The sequence below is a fragment of the Carettochelys insculpta genome, chromosome 20 (genome assembly GCF_033958435.1).
Source record: "Carettochelys insculpta isolate YL-2023 chromosome 20, ASM3395843v1, whole genome shotgun sequence".
Classification (NCBI taxonomy): domain Eukaryota; kingdom Metazoa; phylum Chordata; order Testudines; family Carettochelyidae; genus Carettochelys; species Carettochelys insculpta.
The window spans coordinates 1,829,981-1,852,704 of NC_134156.1; the positions used below are offsets into that span (position 1 = coordinate 1,829,981).

A 22,724-nucleotide genomic window follows, 5' to 3' on the forward strand; every position below is an offset into this window, starting at 1 on the left:
GTCGCGGGGCTGCGGGTCTCCCCGCCCCCTGGCCAGGGACCCCACGGCTGGAGCAGAGCCAGTCATGGGGCTACGGGTCTCCCCGCCCCCTGGCCAGGGACCCCACGGCTGGAGCAGAGCCAGTCGCAGGGCTGGGGTGTCTCCCCGCCCCCAGGCCAGGGACCCCGCGGCTGGAGCACAGCCAGTCGTGGGGCTGCGGGTCTCCCCGCCCCCAGGCCAGGGACCCCGCGGCTGGAGCAGAGCCAGTCGTGGGGCTGCGGGTCTCCCCGCCCCCTGGCCAGGGACCCCACGGCTGGAGCAGAGCCAGTCGCGGGGCTGGGGGGGTCTCCCCGCCCCCTGGCCAGGGACCCCACGGCTGGAGCAGAGCCAGTCGCGGGGCTGCGGGTCTCCCCGCCCCCTGGCCAGGGACCCCACGGCTGGAGCAGAGCCAGTCGCGGGGCTGCGGGTCTCCCCGCCCCCTGGCCAGGGACCCCACGGCTGGAGCAGAGCCAGTCGCAGGGCTGGGGTGTCTCCCTGCCCCCAGGCCAGGGACCCCGCGGCTGGAGCAGAGCCAGTCGCAGGGCTGCGGGTCTCCCCGCCCCCTGGCCAGGGACCCCACGGCTGGAGCAGAGCCAGTCGCAGGGCTGGGGTGTCTCCCTGCCCCCAGGCCAGGGACCCCGCGGCTGGAGCAGAGCCAGTCGCGGGGCTGGGGTGTCTCCCTGCCCCCAGGCCAGGGACCCCACGGCTGGAGCAGAGCCAGTCGCAGGGCTGGGGTGTCTCCCTGCCCCCAGGCCAGGGACCCCGCGGCTGGAGCAGAGCCAGTCGCGGGGCTGCGGGTCTCCCCGCCCCCTGGCCAGGGACCCCGCGGCTGGAGCAGAGCCAGTCGCAGGGCTGGGGGGGGGTCTCCCCGCCCCCTGGCCAGGGACCCCACGGCTGGAGCAGAGCCAGTCGTGGGGCTGCGGGTCTCCCCGCCCCCTGGCCAGGGACCCCGCGGCTGGAGCAGAGCCAGTCGTGGGGCTGCGGGTCTCCCCGCCCCCAGGCCAGGGACCCCGCAGCTGGAGCAGAGCCAGTCGCGGGGCTGGGAGGGGGTCTCCCTGCCCCCAGGCCAGGGACCCCGCGGCTGGAGCAGAGCCAGTCGTGGGGCTGCGGGTCTCCCCACCCCCTGGCCAGGGACCCCGCGGCTGGAGCAGAGCCAGTCGTGGAGCTGCGGGTCTCCCCGCCCCCTGGCCAGGGACCCCACGGCTGGAGCAGAGCCAGTCGCAGGGCTGGGGTGTCTCCCCGCCCCCAGGCCAGGGACCCCGCGGCTGGAGCAGAGCCAGTCATGGGGCTGCGGGTCTCCCCGCCCCCAGGCCAGGGACCCCACGGCTGGAGCAGAGCCAGTCGCGGGGCTGGGGGGGGTCTCCCCGCCCCCTGGCCAGGGACCCCACGGCTGGAGCAGAGCCAGTCGCAGGGCTGGGGTGTCTCCCTGCCCCCAGGCCAGGGACCCCGCGGCTGGAGCAGAGCCAGTCGCAGGGCTGGGGTGTCTCCCCGCCCCCTGGCCAGGGACCCCACGGCTGGAGCAGAGCCAGTCGTGGGGCTGCGGGTCTCCCCGCCCCCAGGCCAGGGACCCCGCGGCTGGAGCAGAGCCAGTCGCGGGGCTGCGGGTCTCCCCGCCCCCTGGCCAGGGACCCCACGGCTGGAGCAGAGCCAGTCGTGGGGCTGCGGGTCTCCCCGCCCCCAGGCCAGGGACCCCGCAGCTGGAGCAGAGCCAGTCACAGGGCTGGGAGGGGGTCTCCCCGCCCCCAGGCCAGGGACCCCGCGGCTGGAGCAGAGCCAGTCGTGGGGCTGCGGGTCTCCCCGCCCCCTGGCCAGGGACCCCGCGGCTGGAGCAGAGCCAGTCGTGGGGCTGCGGGTCTCCCCGCCCCCTGGCCAGGGACCCCGCGGCTGGAGCAGAGCCAGTCGTGGGGCTGCGGGTCTCCCCGCCCCCTGGCCAGGGACCCCACGGCTGGAGCAGAGCCAGTCGCGGGGCTGGGGGGGGTCTCCCCGCCCCCAGGCCAGGGACCCCGCGGCCGGAGCAGAGCCAGTCGCGGGGCTGCGGGTCTCCCCGCCCCCTGGCCAGGGACCCTGCGGCTGGAGCAGAGCCAGTCGCGGGGCTGCGGGTCTCCCCGCCCCCTGGCCAGGGACCCCACGGCTGGAGCAGAGCCAGTCGTGGGGCTGCGGGTCTCCCCACCCCCAGGCCAGGGACCCCGCAGCTGGAGCAGAGCCAGTCACAGGGCTGGGAGGGGGTCTCCCCGCCCCCAGGCCAGGGACCCCGCGGCTGGAGCAGAGCCAGTCGTGGGGCTGCGGGTCTCCCCGCCCCCTGGCCAGGGACCCCGCGGCTGGAGCAGAGCCAGTCGTGGGGCTGCGGGTCTCCCCGCCCCCTGGCCAGGGACCCCGCGGCTGGAGCAGAGCCAGTCGTGGGGCTGCGGGTCTCCCCGCCCCCTGGCCAGGGACCCCACGGCTGGAGCAGAGCCAGTCGCGGGGCTGGGGGGGGTCTCCCCGCCCCCAGGCCAGGGACCCCGCGGCCGGAGCAGAGCCAGTCGCGGGGCTGCGGGTCTCCCCGCCCCCTGGCCAGGGACCCTGCGGCTGGAGCAGAGCCAGTCGCGGGGCTGCGGGTCTCCCCGCCCCCTGGCCAGGGACCCCACGGCTGGAGCAGAGCCAGTCGTGGGGCTGCGGGTCTCCCCACCCCCAGGCCAGGGACCCCGCAGCTGGAGCAGAGCCAGTCACAGGGCTGGGAGGGGGTCTCCCCGCCCCCAGGCCAGGGACCCCGCGGCTGGAGCAGAGCCAGTCGTGGGGCTGCGGGTCTCCCCGCCCCCTGGCCAGGGACCCCGCGGCTGGAGCAGAGCCAGTCGTGGGGCTGCGGGTCTCCCCGCCCCCTGGCCAGGGACCCCACGGCTGGAGCAGAGCCAGTCGCGGGGCTGGGGGGGGTCTCCCCGCCCCCAGGCCAGGGACCCCGCGGCTGGAGCAGAGCCAGTCGCGGGGCTGCGGGTCTCCCCGCCCCCTGGCCAGGGACCCTGCGGCTGGAGCAGAGCCAGTCACGGGGCTGCGGGTCTCCCCGCCCCCTGGCCAGGGACCCCACGTCTGGACTGCTTGTCTCCCTGCCCCACAGCCAGGCACTCCGCCGCTGACTCGTATAAGAGGGGAAAGTTCACTCATTTTGGCTACGTCTACACGTGAAGCCTACATCGAAGTAGCCTATTTCGATGTGGCGACATCGAAATAGGCTATTTCGATGAATAACGTCTACACGTCCTCCAGGGCTGGCAACGTCGATGTTCAACATCGACGTTGCACAGCACCACATCGAAGTAGGCGCAGCGAGGGAATGTCTACACGCCACAGTAGCACGCATCGAAATAAGGGTGCCAGGCACAGCTGCAGACAGGGTCACAGGGCGGACTCAACAGCCAGCCGCTCCCTTAAAGGGCCCCTCCCAGACACACTTGCACTAAACAGCACAAGATCCACAGAGCCGACAACAAGTTGCAGACCCTGTGCCTGCAGCATGAATCCCCCGCTGCAGCAGCAGCAGCCAGAAGCCCTGGGCTAAAGGCTGCTGCACACGGTGACCATAGAGCCCCGCACGGGCTGGAGAGACAGCGTCTCTCAACCCCCCAGCTGATGGCTGCCATGGAGGACCCCACAATTTCGACGTTGCGGGACGTGGATCGTCTACACGGTCCCTACTTCGACGTTGAACGTCGAAGTAGGACGCTATTCCGATCCCCTCATGAGGTTAGCGACTTCGACGTCTCGCCGCCTAACGTCGAAGTTAACTTCGAAATAGCGCCCGACGCGTGTAGCCACGACGGGTGCTATTTCGAAGTTAGTGCCGCTACTTCGAAGTAGCGTGCACGTGTAGACACAGCCTTAGTGAACAAAGGTTTGTATTATGTTCCTCGTCTTAGTGAGTGCTCGTTAAACAAGGGATGAGTGTACTCATAAGAGTAAGAGCCACAACCAGCACCTCTCAGGCCTGTTGTGAAACAAGCGATGCCTCAGCCTTCTGCCACCCCCTCCCCCAGAAGAATTTTCCAGAGGCAAAGGTGTAATCATAGACTGTATTTTCCCTCCTGTCCTTGTGCATCCTTGTTTGCTCTTTTATGCCTGCAGCTTCACACTGAACAAGCATCTTTTTGGTTGAATCTACAAAGTTCAATTAAAAGTCTGCTCAGTGTGCAGCTCTGGTCAAAGGAGAGCTTAGGATGCACAGGGAATAGAATGGAGAACAGCAGAGGTCCCCCTTATCCACAGACTGTGTGCAGCACTGGGTGCCCCATCTCCAAAACGGATACTGGAGCGTGATCACAGAAGGGTGCTGAGAATGATCAAGAGCCTACAGAAATTAACTCTCCTATGACGAAAGATTGGAAAGCATAGGATTGTTACCCTAAAGGGGAGACACAACGGAGGATATGCTAGAACTACATAAATTAATCAGTGCACTAGGGATGGTGCATCAGGAATGTCTCTTCTCCCTGTCACAACACAAGAACAAGGGGAGAGTCAATGAAATAAAGGCGACAAACCCCAAAGTGTGAAAAGAAACACATTACTAGACAGTGAATTCAGTGTCATTGCAAGGTGTCAGGGTGACAAATTTCACAGGATGGAAAAAGAGATTAAAGGCTAGAGAAGAAGAATATTAGAATTCCTGGCAGCAAAATTAATAGACAAGATTTTAAAAAATGATTAAAGCCAATGTTAAAAAGTTACATAATACACAGGTTAAGAAGAGAGCATCTTTACATCGGGTAAGGTGCTTTGGTTATCCGGGAATACAAAGTTAGTTTTTAAAGTTGTAAGATACAGAGAGTACAGAATCAGCAATAAGAAAAATTTAGGTGAATAAATTTAACAAGAGAATTTGAGATAGTAGCATCCAATTACTCAGATACATTAAAGTTATATACAGAGTTGGTTGTGGAAAGCAGATATGCCAATCAGTGAAAATAGACCTTCAATAATTGCGAATTTAGGGTGGGTTGTCCATTAGAAAATACAGCCCATCAGGAAAGGATTTGTGTTACCTTCCTGACTGCACTTCATTGGCTCTCCAGCTCATGCCTCCTGATATTGCCAATGTCTGGTGAAGCATTCCAGGTAGGTGACCCTCAACCACCTGATGGCATCTGACACCATGATTTGCTACATCTGCTGAGCGCAGCAGTGATCAATTCCACATTCTCTTAACACTCACTGGTTACTGGGGTCCCATGGCCCAGGACTCCTATGATCAGCATAAGAGTTTGAACCTCACAGCCCCTAGCTCTCAAGGTGCTAGCTACAGGGACTTATTTCTCCAGATTTCAAGATCAAGTGTCATGGAAGACTGGAGACCCATTCTCCAAGGGCATGCTGATATCACAGAAGATTGGAATGTCAGGAGGCCATTGAGTTCAAATCCCTGCTCAAAGAAGGATCAACCCCAACTAAATCAATATCCACCATGATAATTTTTTCTGGTCCTTGTTACTGATGATGATGTCTGGTCACAGTTGGCTGTCCATTCTAGGGATGGTGGAGTTCACAGCAACCTTCCCTGGGAGCGACAGGATGACTCTGACCAGCTGATCTGGGATGGCATTGTGCTACAGCTGCCAGGCTCTGGAGTGGGGCTTACTCATCATTCTTCAAGGCTTATGCCAATTGCTAGTTGTCAGAGAAGATGGCCTCTAATGTGGAGAGCAGATATGCTCTCATCGGCTACTTCAGGGGTTCTTACACCTTCTTCTGAAGTGGTCCTGCTTTGATCAGGGGATTGGACTTGATGACCTCCTGAGACCTTTTCCAACCAATTCTATGATACTGTTGGATACCAAGCTAAATGGACCAGATGCAGTCTGGCAACTCTTATGCTCCTTTGCACCTACATTACTAATCCCCTATCCTTCAGATAAAGGATGGGTTTAATGCTGTCCATCAAACTCCGGAATGAAGATATGTGAACCCTTTCCAGATCAGCGTGGTTGGAGCTTAAGCTCTGTTTTAAGAAGGTATCAGGTTACACACCGGATCTGATTATCTCCTACTCTTGCTAAAACAAGGTTAGATACTATTTGCCTCCTTCCCTTGTGCGATAAAAAGAAGGGAATTTGTTACAAAACTCATTACCACTGCACATCGGCAGCTCAAAGAGGAGCTCTCTCTCATGCACGTGAAAGGTTGGGGCCCAGCCAAACCTGCTGAGAGCAACTTGCCCCGGTTTAAACCTCTTCTGTCGGCTGTTGCACATCTTCTGAGGAAGACTCAGGTTCTCTTTTATACCCAAAGTAGTAAAGTCAGCATGTGGTCAGGCAGCCTTTACGCCTGTGGGTCATGGCCACAGGGCTGAGTCCATTGTCACCCACCACCTGCAGAGGCAAGGCCACAAGCAGGTGGCATGTCTGTCTGTGCTTGTGTGTCCTCTCTTACTGTGAACTGGATCTCACTTGTCACCACACAGGGAGCCAAAGCCATGCCTGGTGTAATTTCACAGGATTTGACACCCTTGCTGTCCGCTTCTAGAGGGATCCATGTTGCCAGATATTGACCACCTCCCCCGAGAACAGAAATCGCAAACCCAGAGCGCTCATTCACAAAAATCAGAAGCCAAGTGCCAGCAGCCCTCCAGGTTCATCTACACTTCAAACGCTGCAACAGCTCTGCTGTGATGCTCCAGTGAAGGTGTTACCTCTGCTGGTAAGAGGGTTCTTCCATCGCTATATAAGTAGATGGGAGAATTTTCCCATCAACATAGTGTCATCTATACAAGGAGTTAGGTTGATTTAAATGAATTGCTCAAGGGTGTGGATTTCTCACACATCCGCGCCAGTTACTTCAACTCACTTTCCTAGTGGAGCCCAGGCCTCTGGCATTCCCTGTGTTTCTCTCCATCCTCTTTAGAGGCCCCCTTCAGGAAGTTGAAGGCTGCTATCAAAGTGCTCCTCACTCTTCCCTTCTGCAAACTAAATAAGCCCAAATCCCTCCAGACCCCTGATCATTTTTGTTGCTCTCAGCTGGACCCGCTCCAATGCGCCCACAGCCTTTCTGTGCTGGGGCCCCCAGAACTGGACGCAATACTCTAGATGTGGCCTCACCAGTGCCGAATGGAAGGGAATAGTAACTCCTCTAGACCTGCTGGAAATGCTCCTCCTAATGCACCCCAATATGCCATTAGCCTGCTTGGCTACAAGGGCACACTGTTGACTCAGATCCATTGTAATCTCCAAGTCCTTTTCTGCATCCTTAGAGGTGTGGAGTACCAGGCTTGACAAAGCTCTGGTTGGGATGATTCAGTGAGGGTCAGTCCTGCTTTGAGCAGGGGCTTAGACTAGTTACCTCCTGAGGTTTCTCCCACCCCAATCTTCCGTGATTCTATGATGTCATGTATACCCCTCTGAAAAAGATAGTTCCTCAGATTTTCATGCTAGATTTAATGTCCCTTCTAAAATGTGTCCCGTCAGTAATCACAGTAACTCAGGATACATTGGACCTCCATCTCTATTTCAGTCCTAGGCTGTATTTATGTTACAGACATCTGCCAGCATGCCAGGCAGGGATATGGAGAGGCGTGATCCCTGACTAGCTCAGCTGGGCGAGCAAAGCACCCACTGTAGATGCAGCCCTAGTGGCAAGGCTGCCTTTAGCTGGATCCCTTGTTTCACTCGTGGGGGGCAGCTTCAGCACAGTGGTAAAGGCTCAGCTTTGCTGGTACTGCTGCAAGGAACAGCTCTCTGGTAGTGAAGTACCCAGCTATTCCTGCACCAAGAAAGCATGCATAGTAGCCACAGGCCAGGCCCCGTATTAGCAGCAACAGTCTTTGCAACCCCAGTAGCCCCAGAGCAGAAATGATGTCACTGCAAGAGTTGCCACAAAAGAACAGGAGGTCCCAGGGCATTGCAGCAGTCCTGAGATGCTGGGTGCTCTCTGGAGGGTGGCAGGCCCCAGCTAATGCTGAGAAATTCCCCTCTGTCAGAAGCCAGGTGTTGCAGCAATGCAGGTAGTCTTGATTTTCCTGATGGATCTCCCGACTCTGGGGGAATATCATGTTTCAGCAGAAGCCAGTGCAGAAGGGGGAATGGTTTACTTACAAATTCCCTGGCTGAGAACATTTAAAGCACTCCTACAGATATGATCTTTGTGCAGCAGAAGCATCTTGCAAGGGAGCAGCCGGATATCCGGGTTGAACCTGGTCTGGGTAGCGGGGGAGTTGTGGCAGGGGGCAGGGAATGTTCAGAGATTCAGCATGCCTAAAAAGCTAAAAGTCCAGATGCTTCTCAGTTGCTTATCTGGTTTCCAGCCTCTTGTCTGGAGGCTGCCACAGCAGGAACAGGCACTCTCCTGAGAGTTCCAGTGTAGCCTGGTTTTGGCCTGCCCCAGCATTTCAGCCCTTTGCCTCCAGAATGAAATCAGGAAACGCACAGTAAAAATCCAAACTGTCCTTCCCAGCGTGGAACCAGACAAGCAGTATCCGTCGAGGCAGAGCCCTAAGAACTAGGCATGGGGGGTGGGGGCTGCGGCATCCCCTCATTTTCCCAAGGGTCCCTGCTGCTGTCCCTGCACACAGGATTCCAACTGCTTTCCTGTCCCTGTCTCAACCCTTCTGTGATCCCAGCCTCTGCCCCTTAAGCCCTGTTCAGGTACCCCCCGTTTCCCACAGACACGGCCCTGCTCCAGGCTTTAGTTCATGGACAGGGAGTGGACGGAGGAAGAGGCTGGCTTTCAGCACCTCACTCTTTCAAGGGGTACAGCGTATCCTCTTTCCAAATGTAAGTCTGCAGTTGTTGGCTCTGCCCCTGAGCCACCACCACTTGCTGTGGCTGAACATCACTGAGCAGAAGATCCACACTAAGATGGGGAACCCAGGCCCCTTACGCAGGGCCCTCACTTTGCTCTTTGTTGGTACAGTGTACAGCACAATTGAAGCTTGGGCTGTGACCGGGGATTCTGGTTCTTCTGCAATACAAATACATCAGGACCAGATCCTGCCAACGCTTATGCACCAGTGACTCTCCTCACACAGGCATCATTGAACTCAACTTGGGAAAAACTGACCATGCCCAAAGCACTGGCAAATTCACATCGGAAACACCTTGAAAACCAGTGACAAACACCTTATCTCGAATGTCTCAGCTCCAGTGGTCTGTTTTCCTCATCACCTCAGATTACACATTTGCAGTGATTTGCAAATAGATGGTGCCTGTCTCTTCAATTTAAAGAGACAAGGGGGGGTGAGGGAGTGTCTTTTACTGGACCAAATTCTTCTGGGGAGAGAGACAAGATGCTGGTGCAATACAAGATACTACTTCATGCATCTTGTCTAATATCCTGGGACCAACCTAGCTACAACAGCAAACCACGTTTACAGCCACATGCCAGGGAGCAATTTCTGCTCCCTTTTAGGCCATTGGGTGATTAGCTCTTGGTTTTTAGACACACCAAGCACCCCAAATCCCATGGAAGTCAAAGAGAGGCGGGGAGCCTGGATCACCCCTGGCAAGGAAAAGGAAGCCATGCTATTGAATCGAGCAGGAACTGGATCCCAGCTCTGCCCTGGCAAGAGATACCATCACTCGATGAGATTTGCAACTGCTATCTGTGACCATGTAGCTAATCAGTGATAACAGAGCAATTAGCAATTGCCCAGGGGCTACACAAAGCATTCTGGGTCACTGGGGGCTCTGAAGAGCACCTATTACTCATAAAGTTCTCAAGTGCTGCTCCTCACAGCCCCTGCAACCCAGCTCTGTGCCAGACAGCCTGTCAGCGCATTTACACTTTGCTGGGGCTCTATCTTCCCCACAGCCTTGGAGATTTACTGGTTAGACACAGCAGGAGCAGGCAGGGAGGATTAAGTAAGACTGTTTGTGGATGTTTGCCAGCTTCATGAGTGCGGGAGCATTCTGCAGGCCTGCCTCAAAGTGGGACAGTTTGCATTAGCGCAGCATTGGGGCTGTTCCTGAGAAATGCTGCCACATTTTAGACAAGAAGAAAGTGATTCATTGAGCTGCTTGCTCCCCCGCAATCACTGGGTTCAGCTGTATCTTGGTCACTGGTCTGTGGCTGGCCAACTTTGTTATGAATACCTTTAGGCAACAAAAAGCGTGTACCCTTAGCTGATCATGCTGTTAGTTACTGTCTGTATATGACACCAAATGAATCTGAATTGCAAACTCCTGAGCCTCACCGAGTCTCAGGACCTATGCACAGTTTTTAGTATTAGCTCCCATTATCTCCGACATCATTTTCCCCTTACCCCCATTTTGGGCAGGCTGTGGCCTTATATACAGCTTGTCCTTTTCCCCACCACAGCAACAATGCATACTCCTAGTTTAGATCCCCCAGCCCTTAAGAAGTGATGTGCATTAATAGACCTCACCCTGGGGCTTGACAATAAAAAGCTGTGTCTGCACTTGCAATTCATCGACAAAACTTCTGTTGTTCAGACCCCCAATGCCAAAAGTTTTGCTGTGGCAAGTGCAAATGTGAATGCTTCTTCATCAGCAGGAGAGCAGAAAAGCTGCTCCTGGGGCCTTGAGGGCACTTTTCCTGGCAAAATACAAGAAGCATTCACACAAGACAACTTTTAGCAACAGGGCAGTGTTGACACAGCCTCGGCCCTAAAAGCAGCGCAGACACAACCATGGGGTCGGTCTGTGCAGCTATGTGGTTGAGCTAACTAGGAGCAAGGTGAAAAGCCCAGGAAGTGTGTGACTGAAGAGATAAGAGTTGAAGCTGCTTGTTCTAAGAAATGCAGCTTGGCATCACAGCCCAACGGGGACGGCATCCCTTGCAATCCCTCAGCACTGCAGCCACAGGCACTTGGTTTCCATCGCTGTACATCCACCCCCTGGAGAGGGCTCTCCCCTTGACCCAGCAGCACCACCAAGGCTCAGGTGACCTTAACTGCCTCTACCAGGGTGTGAATTCACCGCCAGTTTTCAAGGCTACGTACAAAGGCCAAGACTTGGGCAGCGTTTTGCAAGGGGGGAAACTGAGGCCCAGAGCCCTACTTAGCACTATGCTGCCTGTCTCAGAGGCAGCCTTAGGGAAGGGCACAAGGGGACAAATCCCCTCTGCCGGCTCTCGCCCGCCCACCCGCGAGTACAACGCTCAGGGCCGCAGCGCAGCCCCACGCGGGACCCTGTAATTAACCCTCCCGCCAGCCAGCCGCGCGCACAGCCGTCGAACCCACCCCCGGCTCTAGGCCGGCCTGCGCCTGCTCCTGCTCCGGCCTTTATACAGACCGGCTGGGCGCGGCTCCCGAGTGGGCGTGGCTTGTGCTAGATGTAGCGGAGGCGGCGCCCGGGTGCGCGGCGCTGCAGGTGGCGCTGGCATAGGCATGGCCCGGGGCTGCGGGCACTGCGCGCTCTGCCTGCTAGGGGCGCTGGCCCTGGACGCCGCCGGGCTGGCGCTGGCGCTGGTGGGGGCGGTGGCGCAGCCGAGCCGGGCCGGGCGGCCCTACGGCGACTGCCTGGTGCTGTCCGGCGCGCTGCTGCTCTTCCTCTCGCTGCTCTGCTGGCTGCTGTGGTACGTGGGGAACCTGCGCGGGGTGCCGGCCTCCGAGCTGCCCCCGCCCGGGCCGCGCCCCAGCCTGCTCCGCCTGGCCGGCAAGCTCTCGCAGCGCCTGTCCCAGCGCCGCCCGCCGGCCCCCGGCCCGCTGGAGCTGTGCCGCCTGTGCGCCTCGGGCAGCCCGGGGGCGCCCGGCGAGCGCCTGGTGTGAGGCTCCCTGCGCCGGCGAGGCAGGTAACGGCGAGCCCTGGAGCGGGGCGCGGCGCGGCGCGGAGGGGAGCCTGGCCGCGGCGGTGGCTGGCTGCAGGAGCCCCGGGGGCAGAAGGGGACCCGGCTCCCCTGGCGAGCCCCTTTTCCACGGCCGCGCCCTCAGCCAGAGCCCCCAGCCGGTCCAGCCCGGCCTCCTGCTGCTGCCCTGCGGGGGGAGGCGGTCAGGCGCATGGGGAGGACTGGGGCCCTGGCGTAAATCCCGTCGGACGGGTTCACCACTGGGCGGTGGTGGCACCAGTGGGGGGGGACCGAAGGGCAGAAGGGGCCCCAGAACGGCATGTCGGTCAGCCAATGTGCTCTAATGGAGCGAAAGCGATGTCAGGTCACTGTTAAACTCGCTCCGAACAAGCCTCCCTTGATTGTGCGTAAGTGATGACAAGTATGAATCCCTTTTAGAGCACGACTAATGATGCTCCATTAATAGTTTAATACATGGGGGGGTGGAGACTGTGGTGTCCCAGGGCCCCACCTGTTCTTAATCTGCCCCTGGTTGGCACCAGCAGTGCTCACCCAAGCTGGAAACAATGGGGAAAATGCCACGGCTCAGCAGCCTTGGAGAAGCAGCAATTAGCATGGCATTTTATGTGCCTGTTAGGAGAGAACCGGCAGGCAGTGAGCGCCTACCTTAGATCGTGCCTTAAGGGAAGACGCTGGGTTGTAACAAATTAGCTGTGTTGCTTTCGGAGGAAGGAGCCAGTCACCAATTTTCCAGATGAGTAGGTGTTCAGTGGGTTTCCCCATGGGTGGCTAAACACAGGACTTTTCAGGAAGAGCTCTTTGCTTTCACATTCACAGCCAGCCGTATCCCAGAACAACTTCTGCGTGGGGCTTGTCTGAGTGCATTTCAGCTCTCGTGGGCTCTTGCCCCAGAGAGAGGTGGCTGCTTCCCCAAATCCTCAGCAGTCAGCCTGTGCCGTAATGAGGACTTCTCTGACCAGCTTCCAGCTGGGTCATTGGCTTTGGTTGTCATGGGAAAGACACTAGTCTCACATACAGCTGTGAGATGCTTCTCTGCTGCAGGACTTCCCCTTCCGTTCCCCCCAAGGGTTTGTATCCCCAGGCTTCAGTGGGAGGGAAGAAATCTGCATACTGTTATAAAGCCACTTTGCAAACTGGTTTCATTCTAAATAGACTTGGCTGCAAGTTTGGGTGTTCCCAGAGCAACTGTAATTAGTGAATTCTGGTTCTTTAAGGAACCCTTGCCTAGCTCCACCTCCCTGATGCACAGCACAGACATAAACCTAAAACTCAATACTTCTACCCTTGAGTTGATTGCGTGTGCCCTGCTGGTCAGTTTGATTTCTCACTAGCATTTTGAGGGTGTTGCCCAGGCCAGGGAAATCTAATAAACACTAATACTGCATCAACATCTCTTCCCTACTTGTTTACCATCTTTACCAGTGCTGGAAATCCGACTTCTGGTCAAAGCTCTCTTTTTCTGGAAGAACCTCCAGGCATTAGAGCAGGTACTCCATGAGCACTCAGTTGATCACCAGGTTAAACACACTGGATTTAACAAACTGTGAAGTCTGTAGAGTAAAATAATTCTATCCCCTTGATCAACCTTCTAACAATTCTTGCAGTGTCCTTAATCTCATTAATTTGCTTGTCACTGGAGTCTTCCAGGGCAGACAAGGTTGGAATTTGTAGAGTCTTTAAACCAGTTGTGTAGGTCCATTATGGTGAAATAATTTTCTTCTAACAGCTGGCCTATCGTGGCAGCACTGGTGGCATTAACTACCTCTCAGAGGTGTGAAAGATGCACACCCTTAAGAGAGATTGTTTTGCCCATCTAACACTTGATGTCAAGAGTGCCGGGTTTCCAGATTAATTTTTCTGTCCCTCTAGGCCCAGTCTACAACAGAAAATTGGGTCTGGTTAAATATGTTGGCCAGATGTGTAAAATCCATAAGTCACAGGCGGCTTAATTAAGTCAACCTAAGTCCCCATGTGGACAACAGGCCTTAAACAAAAGGCTTCTTCTGGTGACCAGCATGTATGTGCTCTTGGAGAGATGGATCACCTCTGGTGATGGGAGAATCCCTGTCACTGGCCAAGTGTCCTCACCAAAGTGCTGCAGCTCTACTGGCATAGTGACTTCAGTGTAGGCACAGCCTAGCTCTGCTATTCATTCTTGCAATGAAACCCTCTGCATGGTAAGAATACACTATGGAGCAGACAGTAGTGGAAAAGGTGCCCAAAAAGCTACTTGAGTAAAAGTGCAGCTGCTTTCACATCTGGATACTTGTGTACAAACTAGATGGGATGTGTGTGTACTTCTTCTCAAGTAGTTTTCCAGAGGGACACCGGTAACTTGTACCGGCGTACACTCCTCTTCCCTCCCCACCCAAAAAGCTGTACTTTTTACTCAAGTAACTTTTTGGGTTCTTTTCCCACCTCTGGGAGCAGACTTGTGCTGATCTGCTGTTACCCAGCTTTAAACTGCCTTTGAGGCTATGTACTCACCAAGCGTGAACTCACTCTGCACCATAGCATGTTCTTGGTGTTCTGGTTGGATGGTGCCAGAGTAAAAAAAAAAAAAAAAACTGCTTCACATACACTCTGCCTCAAGTGCAAGCACTTCTGTCCAGCAACCTGGCCTATCTCTGATACAGAGCATGGACAAAATGGCTGAAATAACACTTCTCAGCAGGTGAGTCACAGCAGATGCTGTTCCTAGTAGTGACTCCTCCTCCTGCCATCTGTCCTGGCACCTTCCCGTATTGGACGAAGTAGTGCAGCTCCACTAGAGCCCTCTGAGTTACTAATGTGAACTGTGGGAGTGAATGAATGGGAACCAATAAAGTTGTGTTTTTTGCTTTCTAGGCTACCTGGGAATAGTGTCCTCACCCGATCTCACCATTATCTTCTTCAGCTTACGTTCCTGGCTAGTCATCCAGCGATGTCTAGTGGAAGATGTTCGTTTTGCTAGAGACTGTGCTGCCAATGTTGCACTTTTCAGCCTTTTAAAACTGAGATCTGCACAGATGTGCTCGCTGACCTCGGACATGTGCTCACGCAGTGTCTCTTGAAGCTGCGCCGTGCCTTCAGTATTGCACCTTCATTAGGAATTTTCACACACTGAGCCTTAAAGCTTATTTATATTTTCGATATCATTTTTATATACCTCAGTATGTCTGGCATCCTCTGTGGGCAATGTTTGCCTCTTGTGTGGGATGTATGAAACCTGTATTGAGACAGTTCCTGTTCTATGCTGTCTTCCGAATGTTCACAGGTATTGCAGTTTAATTTTATGTGCAACTCTTTATAGAAGAGCACTGGACACTTGACTTTTTAAATATTAAAATTATATTTATTGAGAACATGATGGATAGCTTGAAATGTTGTGAACTGGAGTCATGCAAAATATTTATTCCTAGATTCATCCTTTGTGGAAAGGAATGAGCCTGGGTCTTATGGAAAACGGTGTGTGGGAATGTAATTAGACTGTCCGTAGAAGTGCGAATTAACAGTCGGGGAGAACCTATGCTCAGGCACTTCAACTTCTGAGTGCCTGACTCTCCCACCTTGTAACTCCATTAATGGAGATGGTTTTTTTATGTAGTTTTTAAAAATCATTTTCTAGAGCTTAGAACTGTCAAAAGGAAGATAGAGTTGTAGTGGATTTGGAAAGGCACATCTGAGCCAAGTTATCCCTCCTCCACATCAAGGGAGTGCTAATTTATCAACAATACAGCTCCAAGAATCTCTTTGAGACAAGTCAAACAAAGGATTTTTTTTCTCTCTAGGCTTGTTCTTGGAAATGGCTGACAGTTAAAACCAGGCTGTGGCAAAGGGGCTGCTGTGGGGAATGTCGGGCTGCATAGCTAGAGTTTGGCAAGGTTTGTAGTATGCTAACTCTTACCATAGGGTCTAAATTAGCTATTATGAATCACTCACAGATTTTTGGATTCATTGTAGATAGTACCCTGAAAACATCTGCTCAAAAATCAATACCAATCTAAAAAGCTAACGTAACACTGGGAATCATTAGGAAAGGAACAGATAATACAAGGACAATGATATTTTCTGTCTTATTAAGTATGCAGCTCTAGCCACCCCATCTAAAATAAGATATACTGGATTTGGAAAAGGTACAGAGAAGGGCAAGAGAAACGAAGGGTAAGGAACAGCTTCTATGTGAGGAGAGATTAAAGAGATGAGGCCTTTTCGCCTCGAAAAAGACAGGGCTAAAAGGTGGAAGGCTATGTTAGAGGTCTAAAAATCATGAATGGGCTGGGAAAATTGTATAAGGGAGGTTTCCATGAGAAAACAAGCAGGGGTTGGCATCCCGTGGCTCCGAAGCCGCATGCAGCTCTGAAGAGTCACTTGTGGTGCTGGGTGTTGGTGCCACTGCTGACTCCTCTGGGGCTCCCTGCCCCGCTGCCGTTGGAATAGCGGGACTAAAATTAATTGGTTTAATGTCCAGCAGGGCAGTGGGAGGGATCTGGCCCTTAAACCAACTGAATTTAGCTAGACTATTTCAGCGGTGGCAGGGCAGGGAGCCGCAGAGAGCCCCTCAACTGCAAAGTAGCCAGCCCACGCGCAATGGAGGAAGGGCAAGGGGAGCCAGTGGCTATCCGGAAGTGGAGCTGGATAGGTTCTGTGGCTCCTGTGTCGTCCTCACCTGTCATTGGCTGTGCCTGGCCATTTGTGTTGCCATAGGACGGCCAATGAAATCGGGCCCCCAGGACTAGAGTCAGAGCAGCAGTGGTAGCTAAGGTAGGTTCATCCACCTATTGGGTAAGGTAATGAGAGGAGTAAGTCGGGCAGAGTTTGTTCAGGCAGGTTAGGCCGGGGGCCTCTTTGTGTAGGTGGGTTAGTCCTGGGGGCCAGCTGGCGGCTGAAGCTGGCTAATCCTGGGGATGGGGGGCAGGTTTGGGGCTGAGAGGGGTTAAGCCATGTATGAGACTGTTGTTAGGGATTCTGTGAAATTCTTTTGAGTTGAAAAGTGTTCCGTGGCCAAATAAAATTGGGCAACACTGAAATAAGAAAATGTGATATACTCCTTCACTACCATAACACAAGATCACCTGAGGAAATTTACAGGCAGCAGATTTAAAACATACAAAATTGTTTCTTTGCAGTCAACCTGTAGAACTCATTGCCAGGGAATGGTGCAAAGGCCCAAACAATAACAGGGTAACAATAAGAACAAAAAAGTTCAAACAGGAGAGGTCCATGGATGGTTACTAGCTAAGATGGGCTGGGAGAGTGTCCTTATTCTCTGTTTGCCAGAAGCTGGGATGGTGTTGGCTTGATACAGAGGGATTGCAACGTACACCCCCCGCATTTTGTTTTTATTGTATTTTGTTTCCATGAGAGCCCTAGAGAGGGAACTTCTCAGCCAGCCTCCACAACTGCGCGACTTAGGGATTGCAGGGCGTGAGGGTGACCTGCCACGAGGTCCCTGCTCTCTGTGACCAGCCCTTAGTAAGTCAGTGCCTGAATCTGTTTCAGTAAAAGGCAAAAGTCCCACTGAGGCTGATGAAGGAAGAGCTGGAGCAAGAGAAGGGTTTGCTGACCTCACTTGTCCTCAAGAACTGATTGTTAGCGTTGACCTTTTCACAGCCTGGCCCATCTCTCCAGCCAGACTGGGCACCTGTAAGCACCATCTTGTGGAGCATGCATGATGTGGTAGCCATGTGATGTGAAGAATAGCCTCAAACTGGCTTTGTAGCTTCTTACCTTGCTAGGCTGGAATCTGCTGTAACTGGGCAGGATGTTGTTGGCTGTGTGCTGAGAACAAAGCAGGGCTGTCACTTCCATTTCCTGCTGTGAGCGTTGAAAGCCAGAATGCGCCCTCAAAGGAATAATACATGAGCCCTGGGTAATCTCAGATCTCATCTGTTAAATGTGAAAGCAGCTCTTCCCTCTCTCCCGGGAAAATCTGAGACAATGCAGCCGGCCTCAATTAATAACTGTTATGGCAATCTAGCTCTGTATGCCAAGCAATCATCTGCTCAGCCGTTCCGGGCAGCAGCTGTGATTCAGAGGAACCCTGGTGCCTTTCGATCTCTCAGCTACTGCAGCTCGCAACAAAAGTTGGCTGGCAAGAAAGAGACCCATGCACTGGTGGCATGAGAGTGATGGGTGTATGCAGATTATCCCTAAAGATGGACAGCTAGGCAGATAAGGAAAACTAATAAAAAATAGAAAGTATTTATTGTGTGTGTTCCTGGCAGAGAGGGTATCAACTGCTGCCAGTCAGTGTGTGGCCCAGATGTTCTTCACCGCACACCATCTAAACACTGCTCTGCCCGTCGGACTAGGAATTCTCTCATGGGCTGTTCTCTCCCACTAACCACTGTCATCCCTGCCTGCATCAAAACATTGTGGAATTTAGCTCCATTGCAATCTCTGGGTGCCCCGTTTTACAGATGGGGCACAGGCGGATTAAGGTAGGACACATGCACTGCTTTGTGGGGGCCCAGTCTGAGATGCTGAGGGGCTGGCTTTGCAGAGCCTGTAGCACTTCATAGCCCTGTCTGTGGTCAAAGCCCTGCTCCCACTGACTGCAGCTGAGAAAATCAGATGCCCCGCATCTCAGATTAGGCTCTCAAAACACAAGCAGCACCAGTTCCTGTGAAGAATGGGGCTTCCATGACTTGTCGAGCGTAACAGAGGAACTCTGATGGAGGGGGTAAAACCGCCTCCCCCAAGGGAAGAGATGCCATCCCCAGGCTTGAGAGTAGTCAGCCAGAGGGGAGCCCAAAAGAGATGTCACTGGCCTACTGTGGGGTTCTCACAGGAGAGGGTGCAGGGCATGGACAGTGGGTGAAGACTTAGGGAAGGCAGGCCCCAGCCTTGCCCCTTCCTCCTGAGGCCCTGCATCTTCTTCACCAGGGCCAAGCTCAGCCTTCACCCCAGCTTACTGCCCCGGGTACCTAACCCCTGAAGCCCAGGGAGTGGCATGGCCATCCTGGCCAGCCACAGCACCTAGTGACTAGAGGACCAGCTATCCACAGCCACAGCCCCAGGCCCCGCCCTCCCTGGGCAGCCAGACAGCCCCAGGCCTCCCCGGGCAGCCGCACCATGACCCCTGCCTTCCCCAGACAGCGGGGCTGCGGCGCCAGGGCTCCAGCTGTCCGTGGGTGGCTGGGGAGCGTAGGCAGTTTGGGGAACGCAATATCTTCCCTTGCCTACATTACCCACTGCCCAGTATAATCTCATCTCTGTAGGTTCTTAGTCTGTGCCCACAACCATGGGTTCAGAGCACCTTCCAGAGAGTCCTTAAGTAATGCTGCCAACATCTGTGATGCATGTTCCTTCCCCCTTTTCCTCTCCCTGGGAGCAGGAGGGGGAAGGGAGGGACCATGCGGGGTATTGGTAAAATGCTGGAAGTTTTTATTAGCTGGGCAGTTTGCAGGAGAGCACTTTATACTGGGAGCAGCACCAGGTGAGGTAGTTGTTAGTTCCTGCAACGGTGAGTCCTGCAGGTTGGGTCCAACCCCTGAGAATGTGTTGGCCCCCTCCACAAAGCTGCCGCCCCTTGTAGGTGGACTATTGCTTGTGCTGGACAAGGGGTGATGACAACTGCAATCCCGAGCCATGTTTCCTGGGCGACCTGCTTGAGAAGGGGTCCTGCTGCTTAGGGGCCATGAAGCTGAGCAGCGAGATCTTGGACTTGAGCCCATATGTGATGGGAAGTCAGTTTCGTGAAGGGAGAACATGTGCAGAGTGGATGCCACAGGACTGGGAACTCCCCAGCAACGTTCCTTCCAACTTTTCCCATCCCAGTGCAGAATAAATTTTGTTAAGTTCACTGAGGCATGTGCCAATGTGCACCACCAGTAGCCGCACAGGCTGCCCCCAGTGGGTGGCTTGGGCACCCTGCTAGTCATCTGGGCAACACCTGACTATCTTGTGGGTGCCCATCCACATGCCCCACTGCCAGGTCGCAGTGCCCAGAGACTGCAGAGGGACCCGTGGTAGGGAGGGCAGCACAGCTGGGCAGGGCAGACAAGGCATTTGTGCAAGCTGTGTACTTCCCCTCGCTCCCTAATAGACGGGGATGGGAGGATGAGCAAGCTGCATCCCAGTACGCACAGCGACGGGCTCCCTGTCACCACCACCACTGTCCTCCTGAAATGGCGCAAAGGGCTGGGTTCCAGGGCTTCCAGCTAAACCCGGCAGCAACGCTGTGCAGAGGAAGAGCCTGCAAAGCAGTCTCGAGCCACAAGGGCCAAACCCTCTCACCCCTCTCGCCCCCAAGTCATGTGTGAGGGGAAGAGCCAGTAAATGCCCCACCACTGGGAGGGTCAAAGGAGCCTCTGGGAAGGGAGGCCCCTAAATCCCACTGAAGAGGCTTTGGGGAGCCACCCTCATGCCACTGCCTCTAGGAAGCCCTGTGTTCATTGCTGTCGCCCCGCTGGAGCCAGCCAGCTGAGGTGCCAATTCCGCGGGACCGGCTGACGCGCACTGGAGATGGAAGAGCAATAGCCGTACTTAGCTCTTGCATACAGAACGCTCGGTCTGAAAGCACTGTGCAGAGGAGGGCCGGGCTATTGTCCCTGTTTTACAGCTGGGGAAAGTGAGGCACGGGGTGGCAATGTGACAGCACCAGGTCACCTAGCAGGCCAGTGGATGAGCCAGGAACAGCCCCTAGGTCTCCTGCCCCTGTCCAATTGGCTCACCACTAGCCACCTCACTTTCAGCAAGTTGTCCTCTGCCTCCCTCTCTGAGCCGTGATCTGACATTCTTCGTGTCTGGCCACTGGAGCTGGGGGGTGCAGGGTGCAGACTAAACCCTGCCTGTCAAACAATCACAGAATGCTGGCTCCTTGGGGTGCTGTCTGGAGAGACACCTGCCAGCAAGAAAAGCAGCTCTGGGTCTCCTGTCTGAACTACATGAAAGACTGCAGCTAAGTAAATATTTACGGGCTCATCCCTGTAGAGGAGTTTGCCATGCAGCTTTCGTTCTTGCTCTGCCTGACTAATATGTAACCCAGGGAAGGGGCATTCAGTGTGTCCTTTAAAAACTGGTTCCGTCTTGCCGCATTTTTCTGCAAACCTGTTCCAGGCCAGCTGGGACCGACAGTGTCTTCTGCTACTATCTCCTTTCCAAGAGGGGCAGACCCAGAGAGAGATGCAGGCAGAGTGCTTGCCTCTGTTTCATTTATTTATTTTAACAGAGCAGCTGGTTGCACAGGTTCAGTCCTTGAGTGGTGTAGAGTGGAGATCTGGAACCCTCAGGCTTCATTTCCAAGCACATAAGCAATTGTATTCAGACCTTAGTATTTGGTTGGTACCACTGTCTACAGACTGCTCCCCTTGTCTTTGCTTGGACTAGCTCCATGTGTCTCAAATGCTCCTGAGTGAAAGCTTCCCTCCCATAGTAACCCTAAGGCGGACACCTTCTCCGTGCATTATAGTACGCTGGATTCCCAAAATCCAACCCCAGGCTTGCATCATTGGGTTCACTAAAAGCTACTGGTGGAATGTTCTGCTTCTCAAGCAACTGCACAATACTTGGGTCTCCACCATTTGTGGTGGATCCTGGAGTTTTGTCTGTGGCAGCAATTGTAACACAAAGGAACTGCTGCCAATCCACTGGGCACAAGTTCTTGCCCATTTCAAACTCACCCACTGCTACAATTATCTGTCCTGGCCCCCTTGCTGTGGGTCCATTCAACCCGCCCTGGTGTCTGCCCCATCTGCAGTGCAAGCCACAATGGGTCTTAGCCAAGAAGGACCAGGGTAGGTGAAATTTTGAAAGGAAGGGAAGATTCTTCCATCACATATGCTGGGTCTGCGTCTGTCTAATCGCACTGACTGGCCGTGTGAACAGGTTCTGAGATACCTTGTGGGAGGGGAAGTTGAACTCCAGAAAGTATTTGCCCTGTGTTGTTCACCTCTATTCCTCCAAGAACTGCCAAAAACATATTCTCTTGTCCAGGCAGCATCATACCGAGAGGGACGCAACTTGGCAAATGTTTGTCTTAGAAAGGGAAAGAGGACAGATGTGTTAAGCCCTTGCCCCTTCCTTCTCCATGTTCATTGTTCCACTTGTACCAAGATGAAGAATCATCCCTGCTTGAGCTTTCTCGTTGGTGGCCTGGGTGTGTGGAGACACTGAGAGAGGGGACTTCTGAACCTTTCGCTGTGCCGTTACCTTGCCAGCGAGGACCCAAGAAGCATGTTTCCTGGATCAAGGCCGGGAGCAACATGGGGCGTTGTCCTCCCCAAGCTTTTGTGCCATGCATGACACGAAGGTGATGAATCATGCTGAGGCATGAGTTGTGTCTAGGAGTGCCCCTTCCACAAAAGGCATCTCCATGGCTCCCTTTCAGTGTGCCAGTAAAAGCTGGTGGACGGGTTGAGCACTCTCAACCATGGGCCAGTGCTGCTGCCCTTGGGAGACAGGGGCATCTGCCCCCCCTTTGTGGAGCTGCGGCTGATACCTCTGCATCTTAAGACACTTCATCCGAACTGCTTAGGTGGGGCAACTTCTCCCTCCAAGGGGGTAACTGCCTCTTTCTCCAGGGATGTCCCAGCGGCCTCTGCGGGAATCCCTTGCATTTTGGGCCTCTGCAAATAGAGCCGGGTTTCCTGACTCGTGCCTGGGGCCCCCCCATTGTGCTCCAACTGTGGAGGCACATCACCTCATCTCCCCATCTGAAGAGCAGCACCCTCTCCAGGACCCCAGGTACACCTTTGTATTCAGGGACGGTCTGGTCTGGATCCAAGCATTGTGACTCCAGCCCACCTCAGCCATGGGCTGAACCAAGACCAAGGCTCCCACCTGCTCCAGCCACCAAGAAAACTAAAATCTGCACTGGCACTGAGCTCTGTGGTCCAGGGCCCTCATTACTCCCGTCTCTGGGGTTTCTTCAGCCCTCATCCAGCCTCATTCCTGTGTGCTGTGTCGGCCATTTTGGTTTTGGGAAACACGATTCATCTGAGCATGTGTATGGGAGTAACTCATAGACTGAGGTGCTGGGTAATAAATGGTCACATGATGCG

General features: G+C 54.8%; 1 protein-coding gene across 1 annotated transcript; it reads left to right on the plus strand.

Moving 5' to 3' along the window:
* The first annotated feature begins 11,320 nt into the window (after window positions 1–11,320).
* TMEM238L (transmembrane protein 238 like) lies at window positions 11,321–11,701 on the plus strand. The gene has a single exon (XM_075014238.1). It carries the CDS (start codon window positions 11,321–11,323, stop codon window positions 11,699–11,701), a length of 381 nt encoding a protein of 126 aa, XP_074870339.1.
* Window positions 11,702–22,724: the final 11,023 nt, after the last annotated feature.